This window comes from Penicilliopsis zonata, assembly GCF_001890105.1.
Source record: "Penicilliopsis zonata CBS 506.65 unplaced genomic scaffold ASPZOscaffold_10, whole genome shotgun sequence".
NCBI lineage: Eukaryota > Fungi > Ascomycota > Eurotiomycetes > Eurotiales > Aspergillaceae > Penicilliopsis > Penicilliopsis zonata.
Genome location: NW_019208919.1, coordinates 379753 through 398670, shown reverse-complemented (window position 1 = coordinate 398670; position 18918 = coordinate 379753). Strand labels below are relative to the sequence as shown.

Here is an 18918-nt window from a genome sequence, read left to right as displayed (position 1 = left end):
CGCTCACCACATTGGCCAGGCTACCAGTACGGGGTAAGTGGTATATGTCTTCCTTGACTTGGCTCCAGCTAGACCCGTCAGCTTATAAGGTAGTATATCGATTATCTTCCCACAAGGTAGTCAACATACGATAAGATATGGCCGATGCAAAGAGTCCATATGATGCGTCACTGTACTGATGGAACTGATCTGTCCCCCCCTCCCTCTGCCAGTGGAGACGATATATTGCCAGCCCATTGTGCTTGCCATACCAGGAGGTCTTTTTCTGGTCTATACCATCTATTCGATGAAAATGGGTTCCAGACCAGTGAGCTCTCCTGCCGGGGAGCAGAAAATAGTCAGTCCGCTAGGTTCCCAGCCTTCTTCCACCTAGCGGATATACCGCATTTCTTGTATAGTCTTCTGGTCCTGCCCAGAGTCATTGTCATGGCAGGGGTTGTGGTAGAAGCCGTGTCCCTTCAGAGGAACCAAAGGGAATGTCCCCTCCCACCAAAAGTCTTTTGCAAAGACGGCAGAATTGTCGAAAATCATTACCTCGAGCAGAAGAATGATGGATAAAACTTACATTTCATTCAGTTTCCACAAATATGGGTTCCGGTAAAGTGTTGTAGAGAACACTGGTAGGCGTTGTACTGTTTCCTACTGTTTCCTACTGTCTCCTTATTGGAAATATTATCTTTTCCAAACCAAAGATTCCATACCCGAGAGAGAGCTTTGACAGGCGACGCAACCGATACTTCCTCGGGATCATCGCTTTGTCGCCCAGCCAGTTGGTTTTGGTTTCGGATGTCGCAGATATAAAGACCATCCAAAACGTACTGTTTTTAGATGACAGGAACTGAATTTCAAGGCTGAATCGATCTCTGCATCGAAGTCAGTTGCTGTTTCGGACATACCGCCGTGTGGTTTCCATCGTGTATTGATAGAGATAGATGTCGTGTAACTCTTATTTCTGTACTATAGACAAATGATGGTGTAGGATAGTCGAACCAGAATCTATCCCCATCTTCAATAGTGACAGGAATATACTGGTTGAAAATATTACCTACTACTTTATTGTGATTAATATACACTACTGCAACTTTATCTACATAAGGTCCTCTATTTTCTAAGAATACCCTAGAGCAGCCGACGAGGCTGTCCGCTGCATGATCGTGCATATCATCAAGATCTGAACCGTCAGCCTCAGCGCGTCAGAGATGGAACCAGGCGCTTAATTTGACTCTCAGAAAGACGTCTGGCTATGGCATTTTTTCAGGGCCATTTAATTGGTAGATTGGTTGAAGTGTGTAAGGCTGAAACACGGCATTGACCTGCAGCTGCCTCGAGAATTCGTATGTATAGACAGATGATGGGTATCCTATATATGGGGAGGCTCATACCTTGACAAAAAGATTTTTATATATTTATGAAATAATTTACTGCATCCCATGTCTTCCATTTACTCCCTCATCTGAGTTTACTTTCTCAAGATGCCCCTCTGGCTCTCCACAATCCTATTGATGGCACGCATTCTTGAGTTCGCCTTTGGCCTCGCGGTGATCGGTTTGTACAGTGAAGGCGTCAGCCAGGACAGCGAATATTACCTGAAATGGTGTTTTGCGGTGGTTCTCGGCACGCTGGCGGCAATCACCGCTATGATCTATCTGCTTCTCGCCTGGTCCTGCAGGTATGGCGGCGAGCTCTGTCGTTCGCCTGATTCGAAATGGATCCGAGCCTCGTTTCTATGGGAGCTGGGCTTGTGTATCTTGTGGCTGAGCCTGTTCGGAGTCTTCGCCCATATGTACCTTATGCCAGCCTCCTCAAAAGTGGCAAACAATGGCTCGACGGCTTTCCAGATGCGCGAGGCTGTATGGATTGATCTGTTAAACCTGGCGCTGTGGATTATTTCTGCATCCATCACTTTCCAAAACGGCCCTATCCCGCTACCAGATCGAGTTTCTGAGGCAGATCCAGTTGTTGAGGCAGGTCCAGTTGTTCCAACGTATTCACATTCATTTTATGACGAGGAAGAACTCGCAATCCAATTGAGTCGCCTTGAGGTAGCTCACGTCAGGCCAGAGTCATCCTCAAGGCATCTGGCTCCTTCCAGTATCCCGGACATCGACAACAGTGATCGCCACGACCATTCACACCACCCGCGACTTTGGAATGTTCTGACCGAATTACAGAGGGACAATCAGGACACAATGTGTGTCATCTGCAGAGATAATGTGATATTGGAGGAATTTGTTCAGGTTCTGTCTTGTGGGCACTGGTTCCATCCTCATTGCATCTCGCAATGGCTAGAAACTGATTCTTCCTGCCCTACCTGCTGCAGTCGCGTTTAATCTAATCTAGACTCTATAAGCTGGTGAATATGGCAAAAAGTTCAAAAATCGATATTGGCTGTAATCAAGCTCCCGACAATACTACTTATTAAACTCACCCGGTCGTACATTCTCGAGTCAAAGTAGATATGGAGGTCACACACGCAGACTTCGTCTTCCAGCTGCCTCTGGACGATGCGGTGCCCTGACGGAGGCTCTATAAGAGCCTCTAGTCCCAATATTAAATCTCGGAGAGAACATGCTCGAAGACGTAGGCTGCGCTGTCGTGCGAACTGGGCAATGTGAGCTCGGCCAGCGTCTTTGTCTGGATGTTGGGGGAGGAAATCCACGTGTCGAGGGACACGTGAAACATGGAATGTCCTTCCCATCCTTCCTCTTCCGTCTCTCTTCGAGAACTTCAAGCGTCCACAGAGTTGGCCGCTTCCTCATCGTTGCGCGGGAGAATATTGTCCAGCAGGTCATTGATAAAGTCTACGAGGCCCTTCTGGAATGTCTTGTTGATCAGAGCGGCTACATAAGTACTTCTCTTTCCAGGGTTCTGTCCAACGAACCTAGAAGACATGGCTCAAGGTTATGGAACCAGACGAATGGTGACATGGAACGGCCACTGAGTTGAAGGTTTAGGGTTTGTCTCGCTGATAAAACTATTGCTCTCTGTGCCTTATGCCTCTTGAAACACCTCTCACGATCAAGATGTCCGAAGCCCTGTGCGAATCCTGTAGCTTGGAGATTATTGCACGGCGAACTGTTGTCAAGCACCCTTGGCTCACTGAATACCGAGCAAGTAAGCTTTGATTGATCACTGTTTTTAAATGACCTTGAAGTAACTTGAGATTACTAGTATACATAACCCCAGCGGTGTTCAGCTTTCTGATGTCGCTGTTACGAATATGGAGATGGATGAGGAAGCATATGACAACTCTGATATGGAGGAAGACCCAAGCATGTGGTTTGAAGAGGCCGGGCGGACTGCATACCTTTTTCATGCACTCTGCTGGAGCCGTCTGGTTAAACATTTTGACACCGATCTTCTTCCGCTCGACAGACTCTATAAAGCGACAAAGTACAGCCCCCACTTTTCTTCATATCTAGGTCGGCTTTCTCCCTATCACTATTTAGAGGCATGTATTGAAATATGTGCAACTAGAGGGTGAAGCTATCTATCTGCAATATCCAGACCCTCGCCAGCTACCTCGTTTTATTAGGTCCCAAGCGAGAAAAAGGCCTTTTCCCGCGCCAAGCCCAGCAGTCAGTGACTCAATGACTAGGATGTCCCTAGATGACTGTTTTGCTCTCTTACCCTTGTAGCTTCGGGTTCAAATTGCATCTTGTTTGCTAACCACAGATTATCTTACTATTCGCTATTGTTCACGGGCCATGGACGCTGTTTTTGGAATGGAATCATTCTGATGAACCAGGTTTCTTGTGGATGGAGAGCGTGGCTTTTTTGCCTATTTTATTGAAAGTCAACCAAAAGACATCGATATACTTGGTTGGAGACTGCTGTGACTGCTGTACCAGTGCTCAAATCATGTGGATCAATATACACCTACCTGGCAATTGATATGGAGGAATTGGACAACCAACACATGCTTTAAAGATAGATGTTCAATGATGAGGGCGCCAGATGCCACTGTACAGATGCAACCAAAGCTGGTTTTATACTGGAAGGAAGCGGAGAGGCATCAGTGCTATCGAGACGAGGATATATGCCATGATTGCAAGCTCTGTCGCTTCTGGGAGGAGGATGATATTGAGTTCACTCAAAAAGTCCAGTTCCCCAGCTTGGCTGTCAAGATTATTGTTTCAATGCTCCAATGGGAAGAGGAAACGTACCTTACAGGCCTTGAATTGATCCACCAGAACAGGCTTACAACACCAAACACTCTTATCGGCTATCAAGTTCCTGGGAGACAAGAAACAGTTGATCTCAAAGGTCGATATCTACAAGGATTCATTGTCAACGCAGGGTACAGAGGCATCCATGCCATTCGCCCGGTTACTGATAAAGAAGAATTGCATTGGATAGGCCGGCCACAGGAAGCTGAGAGATATGTGAGCCTCCTCTCAACTCATAGCCCATTCAAGTGATTTCGGGGACTTTTGATGTAAGTACTCTATGTGAATGATTCTGGTATCTAGGAATAATAATTATACCAGTATTGCAAAATAACCCGTTTGGAAATCGGCTTCGGCTGTTGTTGTGGAGCTTAAGAGGAGGTCTTATGGGAGAATTTAGACTAATTCATAGCTAATTGCTGCTCAATGATAGCGAGGAAAATGGATTTTTGTCTATAATTATAGGTTTATGATATAGTTTATAGCCCTGCTTGGCTTTAGTTATATGCCCTCCCCTTGTCGGGGTCACCCTGGTAGCCATAAGTAACCTTGGCCTGGCTTTTTCTATACTACGTACCTATCTCTCAGCTCCTTGAAGTTGAGTATCCCACACAGCCCCTAGCAGTAATCGGTTACTTTCCTAACAGGTTGTCTGGCGCTCATTCGCACCTGAGTCTACATCTCCATGACAACCACATCGAGTTGTCCTAACCACCACCATCACTACCACCACAACCTCAGGTGGTCTTTATGGCCTAGATTACAATAGTGCTTGCTATATTGCATATAAGCTTACTTGAAGTATTCTATTTCATATATATTATATATTATATATACTACTATACTCTATATAGTATTATTATAATAAGTTAGATAGTTTAACAAATCCTATACGTATTCAGGGCCAATAGTATCATATTCCTATATGATTCGCACACTCAGGCCTATCTGACATCGGTCAGGCCAGATATGCCTAGTGAATGAAAAATCGGAGTGTAATGCTAACTATATTAGGCTTAGCTAGTCAGGTGATGGTGTAAATATACGCGAATCATCCTGATTGGCAGCCTCAAGGTCATCCTTTCCTGCAACACATAATATCTTAATGAAGTGAGACCAGGTGCCCTCAAAATCATGGTAGACAATATTTAGCTGCAGATACTGCGCCTTTAAGAGAACTTTACCTGCCTGACTAATATTAGTCTATATTAAGTTGTGCATATGTGATGGAGTAGGGGCTATTTATTAGAACTATACCTCAGGAGTTGTTCTTCTAAAATAGAATCATCAGAGAGGTCTAAGGAAAGTGTAGCCATTATGTGATAGATATTATTATCTCGACTAAAAAGACAATTTCATTTTGTGCTTAATTTAAAACCTCGATTATTGATTAGAACAGAATGCTCCGTAACCAATATTGACTTTGTCCATAGTCGCGAGCAGTGTGGGAAGTAAGGGATTATTGGCTAGAATAAGAGACACTAGGTCAGGTTCTGCTCTTCAGCAAGAGTCGAAGTAGATGATTGTGGATAGCGACCGCGAGAGAGCCCTGCAGCCGTCGTAGCTAACGGCAACCAGCTGCTCCTCCTTGCCGCGTTTCGGGAAGGCGTTCATCTCCCGTGCGGTGTCTTTCGCAGATGAGATGGGACTACGGATGATATCCGCATCACTATACCGAGCCGGCATATCCTCAATGACCCCGGACAGCGGTAGCTGGATCCAGGTTGCAACCAGCTGGTTCCACTCGTTCTCTGTTGGCTCCCATACATTTAGGTTGCGCAGGTCAGGGTTCTGAAACACCATCATTGCGCCGTTACGGGAGCAATAGTCGAAAGCATATTTCATATCATTTGTCGTGTAGAAGCCGGGACCGAATTCTGTTTGGAAAGCCTTGTCGGACACAGAAGGGATAAGAAAGGCAAGAGTGCACATCAAAGCGGTTCTAGACAGCCCTCGCAGCCATACATTGTGTCCCTCAAGGAGATCAGGAGCTATCTCCTCGATCTTCCGGAGAAACTTCTCTGGCCTTCTCTCCCACTTCACCTTGACACTCTTGACAATATTAGGAAGATACTGAGGACGGCTCAGTGGGTAGAGGGTTCTGATATTGTGAGAACGCAGATCGGTGGTGACGGCCTGGGGAATGAGGTTGAGCCGAGAGATAATAACCGGCAAAAGCCAGGATGGAGGAGAGGCATAGTCCAAGTATTGCATATACAGCTGCCGAGGAATTTTGCCTTCCTCCAGGTAGTCCTCCAGGAGCCAACCAATGTCCACCCCATTCAGGACGACTCTAACTTCATCTTCGATGGTATAGGCGGGGTCGTCGACGGCTCGCACGAGTTCATCATAGCCTGCAAGCCAGAAAAGGCTCTTCAAGGGCCCTATATACTGTGCGGAACCTGATATTAATTAGATAGGAAACAAAAAGCCCTAGACAGCCTTATACTCACGACGCTTTCCTTGATCATCGAGCCACTCAGCGATGTCGTCTGGTATAACTTCTGCGGGATAACCTCGAGATCCTGTCCAGACGGGCCTCAATCCATGCTTCTGCAGTTCGCCGACAGGACGAACACCTCTTCTGGATATCATCACCTCGGTATCTTCGCTGTCACTAGTATCATTACATGGGACGTTGGTTGTAGACACCGACGGGTCTTCCATCCTGCTTTCCAGCGCATTGGATCTTCCGCGGTGATGTAGGACTTCAAGTTGAAAGGGGTATTGAGGTTCCCGACCTTCGACCCCTCAGGCTTTTTTCTCAACTCTCCCGCTCGAAGGCGAGGTTTGTTGAAGTCTTGTAGGGCCCATGCTTCTGGATGTACGAGTCACTTTTCTTGGCGGACACAAGCAACGGACGTCATCGCTGAAAGCAAATAAAAGAATGTTCGCCTCGCGTAGGAGCTGTTTAGTTTTGAGTGAAAGCGAGAATTGAGTCAAACATTCAAGACAAGAGTTGGACCTGACAGGAAGAGCTGCCTAGAGACTAGAGTGAATGCCTCAGGTGCGATCTTCTGTTTGCTTCTATTTAAACCCACTCTAGTTGTTACGTGCTAAATACATAATTTTTAGCAATTCCAACGCTCTCCTTCTCGACCTCCACGGCCCAAGGAACCCCATTTTCAAAGCAACTCCAATGTCGTCCTCATACTCGGCCTGGTTCCGTAAGGGAATCGAACCTGGAACTATTATCACCCTTGATCAACCTGTTTCTTCCCAGTGGAAGATCCTCGAGAAGCTGAACGAGCATGATTATCAAGTCAACGAGGAGGTACACCATGAGTATGGCTTCCGTTCCATCGCCACGGCCAAAATCCTATGCTGTGATCCCCTAAATCGTGCAAAGAAAGCCCTCATGCGAATCTACACTCAGGTTCCCCATCGAAAAACCGAGATGGATGATGCGGAAACCAGAGGCCGACAAGCCACAACATATAACCCGAGAGAACTGGTCGCTTATCGGGACCTCACTCAGAAGCGCTCAAGCAACACACCAAAGCTACTGGGATACAAGATCGGTACTCAGGGTCCCTCAGGGCTAGTTCCGGGTGGGTTTATTATCTGGCTTGTGTGGGAAATCGTTCCAGGACTACGCCTCGGGGATAGCGATGGCGCTGGTCCATTTTTAGCCCTCGAAAGCTACGAAAGAGAGCAAATCCGGGCGGTCTTTATTGATGCTCTTCTGTAAGTCGTTTTCCCTCCTCTACCACTCACTGAATCTAACTATTATTGGCGACTTAGGAAGCTGGTAGAGAATGGGTGGTATCCCACGGTGCCCAGGGCAAGAAGTCTAGTTTGGCACCGGGAGACGCAAACACTGTATGGTATTGCCCCATCACCTCGACGAGCTCGCTTATTAACCGGTGTACTGTAAAATAGCTACTTTATCGGACGCTTCAGCAAGGCCGGCAAGCCTAAACGTCCAGTTTTTGGTCCCAAGTTGATAGCGACTTTCGAGCTCGCTGAACCGGAGTCTTCACGCAAATAGGAGGATGGCGACTGGAAATAGTAGCTGAGGAGGAAGCTGAATCATTCGTTTGACCGGTGATTGATTGATCTTTGCTATGCTATGCTAGGAAATAATGTCATATGTATGCGACCAGACGGGGGACTCTCCATTTATCACGGGAAAAACATATGTACATTTCATTCATGAGCCAGTAGCCTCTTATTCAGAAATCGTCCACGTCTGGTTCCGCAGGCCTATGCTGGTGCCAAAATCCGAGTCTGCTAGGGCTAATAATCCAACATGGTAAAGACTCTGACAAAACGAGACAGTGGTGCCCGATACACTTCCTCTGTCTCCATGGTAGATTACTGGGGAATACTCCAGTCCCCATGCTCGACCGACATCCACCTTTCGAAGAAAGACCGTTTGGTTGTATGTGGTCAGGAATCCATGTTTCAGGCGCAAATCGAACATGTACTGCGCGATTTGGCCTACGTGTATGCGTCAGTGTGAATCTTCCAATTAATAACGCCCAGCACTGACCTAGTGCGTGCCTGAACCTTTCTTCCGTGAACCCAGTCTCAAATCCATCAACGAGGTCTTCTAGGTGGTGCTCAGATATCCAAGGAGACTTGGCTTCTCCCACGACCTTCGCCATGTGAGCTTGGGTCATTAGGACAAAGTCAGGGGCCTTCCTGTAACCTGGGTGCGGCGGCAAAGCACCCTTAAAAGCGCCCAGCTTAAGGTCCTGGTTCTGGGCCTTGAAGACGGCCCCAAGGGCTGTGCCCGCCCGTCCCTCTAGTCTCCCTTGTATGCCGCGTTCGTCGCACACGAAAACCCGCTCTTCGTGGACCGAACCAGCGAGGAAGTTGCCCGTCAATTTAGACGCTATGGCCTGCAGGTTCCAGGTCTGGCCGTTGTATGTGTTGGCAACCTCTGCCTCGAAGTTGGCCCATGGTTGCAGAATTCCGACGAAATGTATCTGGTATAGAGCGTGGCTGGTGGTATGGCGAGCAGCAACATCAAGGTCGGGGAGCGGTTTGAGCAAGAGGTTAGACGCACTATAAGAGACCGATGCTGCCATGATGACTCGTCGTGGTAATTCTTGAAAAAGAGTGAGCTGGGGAGTCAAGTGGGAGGGAGGCTGTTGGAAATAAAAAAAAGCTGATGTTGTTTTGTTTACGGGGTCTCTAGTGAGAGATTGCAAAGCTGCTGTTTGATAGGAGAAGTGGATATTAACCAGAACTGAGAGCATGATTTGGCTTGGACATGCAGTAACACACAGTTTGCCAAAGGGTGTACAGCCTGTATAAGGACAAAGCTACCTCCAAGGTGCACGCACCCCCCCAGACCCCCAGGCTTGCTTAGGCTTCGCAAGGGAGTCATTTCTTCGCCGTAAGTTGCTGTATACCGAAGTTCTATACTCATATACCTAGATAGGCAACCTTTCCTCTAGGAAGGAAAGCCTGAATTAGATCCTTGATTGGATGCTTTATTCTGTTGGCAGCCGTTCTAGACCTACGGGCCTCTACTCGCATGTAATGTTTTATGGGCAGAGCTACACTCTACAACGATGATATCCACGCACAGTACTATATTATTCCTATAGCTTATGGAAGGTGAGATCAGGAATTGACGCAGAAATCCACGTGTAATCAATAGGAATCAAGGCAGGAATTGGCCTAGGAAAAAGGAAAGGAACTAGCAAAAGAAGCAATAAAGGTGTTAGACTTATATCAATCCAATGCTCAGTTTGAAGCTCAATTTGATGCTATATTTGATCCTTAATTTGATAATTCAATCCTCGACTGGATGCTCGGCCATTAAATGAACATAGAGAATGTTGGGGGAAGTTTGGGAGAAGAGAGGAATATTAATGATGCGAGTTGTAGCCTGAGGGAAAAGTTCAACAGACTAAGCTGATTTCGGAACCAAGCCTATGCTTCCAAGGGGTTCTTACGTGGGATGGCACCAGGTCAAGAATGGCGGAGAGACTCTGCTGACGAAGGAGGTAGTATAGAACTGACTATTTCTTGTCTATATAGTCCCCTATCCATATAATTCTAGCACATACGACCACAGGGTGTGGAAAACAGGGCTTCCCGTCCGCTCAGCCGTACTTAAGCCACACGCCGGTCAGTTAGTAGTTGGGTGGGTGACCACCAGCGAATCCTGACTGTTGTATGTTTTTATTTTTTAATAGCTGGCTGTTGATTGTTTTTCTGCTGTTTGATGTGAGAATTAGGTAGTTTTCTTATATACTTAAATTAAGCTTACTTGGAGTTGACCAATTGTAACCGGCCATGGAGCTTTACTAATTGGGAATAGTCAACCACGTGCTAGTTCTCGGATTTCGACGTCAACCCTAAAATGACAGCATCTTGATGTCGAGATACAACATCCTATCCGTGAAGACAAGTTGTCATTTGTCTTATATGCCCTTATCCACTGGCCAGAGCAGAGGAGTGTTTAAAGACGCCTGTTCAGCTTCCCTTTAAATATAATTATAAAACTAATTTATAGCCATTTCCCCCTCCAGACTACAACTTCTACCGACCAAAAGACCGCCCGCGTGGTGTGTATTCCTGACATCCACAATACCGCAGGCATCACTGCCAGATAGAGATATCCTAATACATGCCAGTGCTGTTGATCAGATCAGCTTCCTCACCTGTCCCCAGGGGAATTGGTCATTGTGTGGGTCGGCCACAGCTTGCCGCGGCCCAGCAGATTGATGGGTGACGACGATTCTGCAAATGGCTTCGATGCGTAGCTGTCATTAGAATATAAGTCCAATACAGCTCTAATCACGTTTTTGGAGAAATAACACGGTCTGACAGCCGTCAAGAGAGGGAAAAGTGGAATAGCAGAGAACAGTGGTTCTTATTTTAAGCAGCTTTTACAAGTACCGCCTCTGTGACTGATTTATCTGGATCTTTTTCAAAAAACAATTAGACCATGTCAAGGGCCTCACGAGGATGTCGTGCGAAGAGGAAATGATTTTGAATTTGACTTTGGTTTAATGGATGGTTGAATGGAGCAAAAGTCATATATATTCTTAATTAATATTGTTTATGGCGTCTTAAGTGACATACTGCAAAGATATTCAATAAGAGAAGTGAATAGTAACCAGAACTGTGGCCTTACTCATGACTGGGGTCCTGGTAGCTTAGACCAAACAATTCAAACACAACTGGGATAAGTATACACTGGCTAATCTAATAAACGCTATTCTATCTAGGACAGAGAAAAACAAAAATGGAAAAAAGGGGGGAAATCATGGGAAAGGAAAGAGGAAAGCAGAAAAGAAGGAAGAGGAAAGAGAGAAAAGAAGAGCTTCCTGCAGTAGTATTGTTGTGCCCATGCTGGGGGTTGGTTGACCAGCAATTCATTTTCCTGGCTTGGGTTGGTTCGGTCCGGCGACCAAAATCTGATGACGATCTGGCCAGCGGACAGGACAGCCGCACCGATTGCGCTCAACGTGCTTCCTAACGCACCGCAAAGAGTTCGGGGCCGGGATTTGGCGGGAATGGGCGAGGCAGGGCCTTGCTCATTCCCAGGATGGGAATTTCAGGACTCCGGGGTGTTCGGAGGTGCGGTGGGGAGCACAGTTTTCGTAGCGCTGGCTAGGCACTCCTCCTCCTCATCACCCCTCCATGCAGCAAGAACACCCTCTTGGCTTTCCCCTTCGCCGAAGCACGAGGGCCAGCCTGGAAATTTGGGGTATCTGTGTATCGTTTAGTGTCTCTACATATCTTCTGTAATGATAACAATAGTCATACCTAGCCCCAACACAAAGCTTCCACCGATTTATAAATGCACAGAATGCAATGCTGAATCCCAAAAGTGCCGAAAGAATAACAAGGATATTCACCCGGAGATTGCCTATGGTGACTTCGAGGGCTGCAAGCGGGTTGGACATCGTGGCGTTTGCATCCATTTTTTTGGTGGAAGTTTGGGTCTCTAAACATGTCAGTATCATCATCTACCAGCCCTTAAATCTCATGGGTAAAACCTGTGGCATATATCTTTTTTTTCACCCCCTAGTCGAGGAGTAGAGGAGCTTTGTCCAACTACGATAGCAATGTTTTGCCATGGCAGCTGCGATTTCTGTGACGGCTCAACTAATAACGCTCAATCGATCTCAAAGGCATCAATATATTAGGCAGATCTATACGAAGAGAATCAGACGGGGGAGGGAAGGAAGGATGGAGGTGAAGCGTCGGCGAGATGCCAGATATATGAGGAGTCACCTGATCGGTTAGCAGGCCCAGGGCCGTGACAATTCCCAGCAAGAGGAAGCGGCGGCTCCATGGAACCTTTCCAATCACGACCCTCTCTCCTTCCATCCTTCCTCGTCCCATCTACTCTGCATCGCTGAAAAATCCATCATAGTTCCACAATGCTGATTCTTTCTCGGTTGTTTATTACGATTGAGGACCTGGTGGAGGAAATTGGGGGTTTCAACGCTGTCCAGCGCCACCGTCTCTGGATGCTGCGGTATCTGCTCTCTTTCAGTCGAAGCACTTCCTTCACACGAAATATCGTCACGATCGAAGAGAACCTACGAATAACCCCTCAACGCGAGGAATACTTAAAGGAAGAAACTCGCCGTCTCCAAGAACGAGTGTGTACGCCAGAGAATAAGATCCAGCTAGAGGAGTGGGATGCGCAGATTAAAGAGCTGCAGAGACGCTACTGGAAGGAGGAACGAGAGTGGTATAGGTGTGAGTCCTTGTGTCCTCCTGGACCACAGAAACGGGGATTCCACGCCTGGCGCGCAACTACAGACTGGTATCACCATAGTGCTCTCCGTTACCACTGTGCTGGTCGCGGGGAATGCTGTGGCCGTTCCTGTGGCTGTTGCGAGAGACGCGGCATAGAGGCGACAGGTCGAACTAGGTTGGCAGTTGGCCACTGCACAGTGGAGTGCGGCTGCTGTATGCGAGACCGTGGATTTGACCTCACGGCTGAGGAGAAGAAGGAGCAGCACGAAGCCTTTGGAGTGATGCTGCGTAGACCGAACGACGCATTTGTTGAGCGCATTGTCGCCGTTAATATCTGGGGGATCATCAGAGGGCCCAAAGATGAGCGGGTTTGGGGTTCCCAATAGACCTTCAGACCATAAAATGGTGGAAATAGATTGACATGAATGGTCTACCTATTTGCTAGCGACTGAGTGGTCTAATTCTCCCTGTCCAGCATTTCTTCTCAACCAGGCGATGGTATTTTTGCAACTCATCCGCGGAATCAAAATGGTATTTGGGTGTCTATTGACCCTCGATTCCTCCTCATTCACTTCGTTTTTCCGAACTTTTCGGGTGCCTCCGCATATGGGACATATAAAGATGCATCCAGAGCGATACTGGACAGGAGTATTAGGTTGTTGGAAAGGTACAGGGGGGAGAAACTTGGGAGATAATAGATAGGAATAGTAATGATGCAAGTTGTAGCCTGAGGCAAAAACTCAGACAAATCTGATAAAGGAACCAAGCCTGTCCTTCCATCCAAGGTTCTTACGGGGGATGGCACCGAGCCAAGAATGAATTTACTGGCAGAGGAGCCGTGCAGTTTCTCGAGATCGGGATCTTAGGTAGTCCACATCTCGTCCCATTTTCATGTGCTGGTGTAGGCCACGTTCGACTTCGCACCCTCGTACGACATGAACATGTCATTCATGCTCGCCTCTGTGAGTGCTCATGGCTACAATCTTGAGCTTGTGCTTATTCCAGGCCAGCCCGGCATGGCGTACGGTGTAAATATGATATAAATCGCTGACTCCTAGGAGCTTAGCTCCCCCGGCATAGCAGCCATAGTAATATACATTCTGGAGGGGTATGAGTACTATCTATCTGTCTATCTGAACGGCCAATATGTCCTTTATCCACCACTCACTACAAATGTTTGTATTTACTAGATCTATGAATCCATCTGGGCAACCGGCCATTTTCAATAAGCTGCAGTCTAATATAGAAATATATTAAATCATATTTATGAATGGAGATCCAGTTTGTAGGTGCTCATCATGTATTTAGGAATATAGAATTAGCTAGCCGTCTCTGGCCACAGCCAACTTAATTGTGTGTGGGAAATAAAGGAGAAAATAGTCAGGTTACTGATAGCATAGTTATAAGATTATTGGATGTCACAACTAAGGCTATAACCATGGGAAGGATTCGAACGTCTAGTCGATAGCTTTACTGAAAATGTCTCAGTGGACGACACGACACCATGCTGAAGAGCTACCACGAAACACTTGCGCTGCATATATGATCTAGATCTCACCTTCGAGCATATCCTGATCAAATATTTGAATAAAGTCACTGTCCTTGGAGTACCTCCACAAAATAGCCTGGAAATATGTCAGAATAAGTTGTCATCCGGAGCATAGGAAGTATACCGTTGAGATAGTGATATCATAATTGTTTTTCTCTAAATCCATATGGCTATCCGTGCTGAAACCTATCTCCTCTATTTTCCCCTCTGCTTGTGTGAGCCATATTTGGTGCAACGAATCATCATCAACAAGTATGAGTTCATGAGAGTAATCTTCGTTGATTCGGCCAACCACTTCTGAATTACCGGAACGATAAAAGAGCCATAAACCTGTGCAGTAACCCATGATGTAGTAAAATCGAACCTTCTGGATGTTCCAGAGACTTGCACATGTCTCCATCGATTCAGGGCTCACTTCGTCAGTTTTTAGTTTAATCCTGGGTACTGGCGGTGGATGAAACGAGTGATAAGTGGGCTGATAGGAGTTATATGCATATATTGCTCCCAAAGATTCGATCGATAATTTTCCCACACGGAAATAAAGGCCTTTTATATGACAGTTTTTGGGTGATCGGAGAGTTCGGACAGAACAGTGAGCATTGTGGTCTTGGACGAAACCAAAATAGACATGCCGATTCCAGGTGGTCTTCAACTGTTAATATATTAGCAAGGATTTGTCAAAGCTTTCTAAAAACCCACCGTGATGCTTAAATTAGGCTCAGGTGAGCCTATATAGATATCAATCTCAGTGATTGCTTCATCAGGTCCATGTATCGGGAAGAATTTGGGGATAGCATTGCAATAGCCGACTGAAAGTGGACCTGATGATGTCTGAATAGAAAGGCCTGATATCCCCTTGTGGCAATATGCAGTTATACCATCACTTTGCTCATCCAGCCATACTGCATCTGTGGTAAAATTTCCGAATTCATGTATCAATTCTGTTTCCTGGTGAGGGTTGACCTGTATGTAGCTGTCTCTAGAAATTGAGCCGTGCCAGAAAGCGTGTTTTCCTCGCATAAAAATGCTCTCTTCAAAAGATAGGCACTTAGAATAACACCAGGACAGCTGTCGGAACTTCAATGCCTGTTCAAAAGTTAGTGGAGGATATAAGATAGCATTCATAACATACGTCTCGAACAATCCGAACTCTTCTATCTTCTTGCCTCTGACTGAAACCTTCCCAGCAATTGATATCTTCAGGGCGTCCAGAGGACCAAGGTAAATCACCAAACCTAAGACTTCTGATCCCCAAAGAGTCCACAACAAGCCCTATAGTCTCTAAAGGTTTTTTTTGGAAGACGAAAGCGGCGAACCGATTTTGACTCAATACCAACAAACGATTGTGAGTTCCTGGACAAAAACTTGATTCCAGAAACATAAGAAGATCCTTGAAGCTCAATCTCATAAATCTCAATTATTTCAAGGTCAAATGGAAAGTCCATGAATGACTGCTGGAAGCCGGAAGGAAGGTCAACCGATTGACTTGTTGCCTTCGGGTTTAAGGTCGGTGACATCCAGTCCTCGTTGATATGAACAATGTATGCAGCCAGATCTCTCACTTTTATGATCTGTTCCCATCTTTTATCTAACTCTGAACATCGACTGGAAAATCCTTTGGAGCTGAGAGCAAGAATAAGCGCCTCGTAATCAAGAGAATTTCCGGCCTCAGTTAAACGATGGAACTGAAGTGGCTTCTTTCGTAGAAACTCCTGAGCATAGCTCAAAGACTGTCGGCTAGTCCTGAAAAAATCCTATCAAAGCTGACGGAGGAAGGATATTGAGTATTATCAAAATAATTTCAAGTGGTAATTGTAGCAAAGGTGGCTGGATAGTTGTTGGTTGACGTTCGAGCGATATGAAAGATGATGAATCAGGGGACAGAAGAGAAACACAAGGATAAAGACAATCTATCGTGATGATGAGATAATTTCTCAGCATTTAAGACTGGTCATATGACTCACCTAACAATTCATATGGCATATCACGACCAAAGTTTCTCTGTTTATCAGACTGAAGGGATTGACATAGCTTAAATAATCGTTTTGGACTTATCAGTTGATTCGAGAACTCTTGCAACAGACTATAGCATGATGAATGCATAAGGAAAGCGTCCGTAGGTGTGAACGAATAAGCCACGTTCAATCTTAGTCGCCATGGATCCGATGATCCCACTAATAAGACTTCTTGTAGAAGCAAGTCTCTATTGTAGGAGAAAGAGCCTATGACAGGTGTATTATTCTTTAGAAGAACTAAAATATTGTAAAGAGTGAGCAGTCATGCTTTAAAGACTTGAATTACTATTACTTGCCTGTATGGAAATTCCTGGTCCATGTCTTTTTGCCTAGTTGACCAGAGCAGAGCATACAGTGAAGGGACGTTTAAGAATACGCCATAGCAATAATGAAGTAATAGATAGCTGTTGAGATTCTGAAAGCCGCCTGGGCTCTAGGAGTACTATTTATACCACCAAGAGGTTGCACAGATCATGTGATTTAGGCCGATTCATCATTCTACTTAGTATAAACTATCTAGTTTAGTTCACTATGTGCGACTTATATCAGAAATTTCACATGATATGTACTTTAGGATAGCTAAAGAGGATAAAGACTATATTGAGGCAAAGAAGATCTAATATAAAAGAGAGGTGCTGTTATCTGGTTTCTACTACTTTATTTTATGATTCTACCCATTGTAATATCTTTGGGATGTGGCTTGTCTTATATATAGGATTTAATAAGGGTAATAGCCGTCGTGAGCATGATACAGTCTTTGCACCCCCTTAGCCGCCCTGTCACTATGAAGGGTACAAATACTCTTTATTTTTTGATACTGGGCTGTTGATTGTTTTTTTTTTTGACGTGAGAATATCCTATATGTTAAGATTACTCAAACTCGACCAATTGTCAGGCCATAGATGGAGCTTTACTAATTAGGAATCCTAAACCACGTGCTAGTTCTCGAGGAAGTTTCGACGTCAACCCGAGAATTACAGCATCCTGATGTCGAAATACAACATCCTATCGGTGAAGACAAGCTGTTTTTTACATCTGAAGTCAGAAATGTGGCTTGTATGCCCTTATCCACTGACCAGAGCAGAAGAGTATTTGGCGACGCCTGTCTAGCTCCCCTATTACTGCGATTGCAGAACTGATTTATCAAGAATATGCGTGGGAGACTTGCTTCGCTTTGACCACCGAAGTCGACGAGAGAGCAATCACAGCCTGCGGGAGACCTCCTGGGGACTCCTCATCAACATAGAACTCGTATTCGTCGCCGATACACGGCTCAGACAGCCAGAAACGCAAGAATAGGGTCGCGAGGTCGTCTTGATTGTGGCGCTCAAAGCGGTAGATCTGGGTGGCCCGGATCACCAGCCGACCAGAGGGATAGAACCGAGCCTGGAGGATACGGCCATCGCGCGGTCCAAAGAGGGAGAGCATTTGGACCTACAGGAGGAGTGTTAGATGTGCAAGTAAGACAGATAAAGAGAAAATACCGGAAAAAGAGATGTGTGGTCAAAGTCAGGCTGGTTTAGACGAGCCAGGATTCCTTGCACTATGGGACCCAGTTCGCCCGGCAGAATCTCGTTCTCCTTAGGAACAGCATCATTGCCCATGATGAGCTGAAGATGAGGGAGAGTTATAAGCTTGCCGCCTTGTTCAGTACAGTGCTGCATCATATACAGGTATGACCAGACAGGCATCGGAGAGGGAAATGGGTGGTTGTAAAAACCGTTCGCGTCGTGAAAATCATCATCGCACCTAAAGAAATGTTGAGTAAGTGAGCAGTCTTGAGTGGTTATATTAAGCAGGAAGGCTATTAACAAACATGATAAACTGCCACTTAGCCACCTCAAATAGGTAGCCTTTCGGTGTCTTCCTTTGTAAGTGGAGATATGTGGTCTCAAGGTAGCTGAAGATTGTCACAGCTGCACGCAATGGAGACGAGAGATTGACAGAGGATGATGGATGCTCCAGCCACTTTAGGGCCGTATGATCCCCATCCAGCAGCTCTGAAGGGTCGATGAAGTACTCAGCCAAAACATCTTTTGGAAGCGGTTTAAACAGGCATTTTCTAGACTGGAGGAAGTCTTGGTCAAAGGGGTCGAAAGGCATTAGGTCAATCCCAAGCCTGGCCAAGTCGCATGAGGAGAAGGACTTTTTAGGCTCAAGTAAGAATGATTCTAGGATGCTCTCTGCTGCTGTCTCATATTTGCTGCGTAGTTTTGCCTGTCGCCGTAGGCGATTAGCTCTAGTATCCATGACGAAGCATTACAGGAGGGCGAGAGAGCAGAGAAAATATGAAGAGGACAGCAAGAGGAAGAAGGAAGTTTATCTGTTTGCTGTGTTTGCTTGCGGCGAACCCTGGAGCACTTCCTAATCAGGAGGGGCTAGACTACTTTCGACTAGCTGAACGACGTCATCGAAAGGAGAGCGATTGTTTGGCCAATGGGAAGAGGAGACACATTGCTTATTCATCTGTTTACACAAGCGGTTCATCTACACAATGGCATCGAAA

At 46.0% G+C, this 18918-nt stretch overlaps 9 protein-coding genes across 9 annotated transcripts; 4 read left to right on the top strand and 5 right to left on the bottom strand.

Moving 5' to 3' along the window:
- Positions 1-1472: 1472 nt before the first annotated feature.
- Positions 1473-2116, top strand: ASPZODRAFT_17141 (hypothetical protein; the record flags this gene model as incomplete). The annotated part of the gene is made up of 2 exons (XM_022726965.1): positions 1473-1984; positions 2062-2116. 2 exons carry the CDS (start codon positions 1473-1475, stop codon positions 2114-2116), a joined length of 567 nt encoding a protein of 188 aa, XP_022580204.1.
- A 1828-nt stretch (positions 2117-3944) lies between these two features.
- ASPZODRAFT_143579 (hypothetical protein) lies at positions 3945-4421 on the top strand (the record flags this gene model as incomplete). The annotated part of the gene is made up of 1 exon (XM_022724924.1): positions 3945-4421. One exon carries the CDS (start codon positions 3945-3947, stop codon positions 4419-4421), a length of 477 nt encoding a protein of 158 aa, XP_022580203.1.
- A 1248-nt stretch (positions 4422-5669) lies between these two features.
- ASPZODRAFT_17140 (hypothetical protein) lies at positions 5670-6836 on the bottom strand (the record flags this gene model as incomplete). Its single annotated transcript, XM_022726964.1, has 2 exons — positions 5670-6571; positions 6623-6836. The coding sequence occupies 2 exons, from the start codon at positions 6834-6836 to the stop codon at positions 5670-5672; spliced, it is 1116 nt and encodes a 371-aa protein (XP_022580202.1).
- Positions 6837-7308: 472 nt separating this feature from the next.
- ASPZODRAFT_17139 (hypothetical protein) lies at positions 7309-8160 on the top strand (the record flags this gene model as incomplete). Its single annotated transcript, XM_022726963.1, has 3 exons — positions 7309-7856; positions 7914-7991; positions 8052-8160. 3 exons carry the CDS (start codon positions 7309-7311, stop codon positions 8158-8160), a joined length of 735 nt encoding a protein of 244 aa, XP_022580201.1.
- Positions 8161-8340: 180 nt separating this feature from the next.
- ASPZODRAFT_69121 (hypothetical protein) lies at positions 8341-9205 on the bottom strand (the record flags this gene model as incomplete). The annotated part of the gene is made up of 2 exons (XM_022729562.1): positions 8341-8598; positions 8717-9205. 2 exons carry the CDS (start codon positions 9203-9205, stop codon positions 8341-8343), a joined length of 747 nt encoding a protein of 248 aa, XP_022580200.1.
- A 2486-nt stretch (positions 9206-11691) lies between these two features.
- Positions 11692-12145, bottom strand: ASPZODRAFT_167436 (hypothetical protein; the record flags this gene model as incomplete). Its single annotated transcript, XM_022726825.1, has 2 exons — positions 11904-12145; positions 11692-11848 (listed from the first exon to the last, which is right to left on the bottom strand). Exons 1-2 carry the CDS (start codon positions 12104-12106, stop codon positions 11692-11694), a joined length of 360 nt encoding a protein of 119 aa, XP_022580199.1. The 5' UTR covers positions 12107-12145.
- A 378-nt stretch (positions 12146-12523) lies between these two features.
- On the top strand, positions 12524-13234 carry ASPZODRAFT_143574 (hypothetical protein; the record flags this gene model as incomplete). The annotated part of the gene is made up of 1 exon (XM_022724923.1): positions 12524-13234. The coding sequence occupies one exon, from the start codon at positions 12524-12526 to the stop codon at positions 13232-13234; it is 711 nt and encodes a 236-aa protein (XP_022580198.1).
- A 1121-nt stretch (positions 13235-14355) lies between these two features.
- ASPZODRAFT_509932 (hypothetical protein) lies at positions 14356-15996 on the bottom strand. Its single transcript, XM_022728425.1, has 4 exons — positions 15530-15996; positions 15097-15483; positions 14522-15049; positions 14356-14473 (listed from the first exon to the last, which is right to left on the bottom strand). The coding sequence occupies exons 1-4, from the start codon at positions 15803-15805 to the stop codon at positions 14396-14398; spliced, it is 1269 nt and encodes a 422-aa protein (XP_022580197.1). The 5' UTR covers positions 15806-15996; the 3' UTR covers positions 14356-14395.
- Positions 15997-17555: 1559 nt separating this feature from the next.
- On the bottom strand, positions 17556-18662 carry ASPZODRAFT_17135 (hypothetical protein; the record flags this gene model as incomplete). The annotated part of the gene is made up of 3 exons (XM_022726962.1): positions 17556-17846; positions 17897-18161; positions 18229-18662. The coding sequence occupies 3 exons, from the start codon at positions 18660-18662 to the stop codon at positions 17556-17558; spliced, it is 990 nt and encodes a 329-aa protein (XP_022580196.1).
- Positions 18663-18918: the final 256 nt, after the last annotated feature.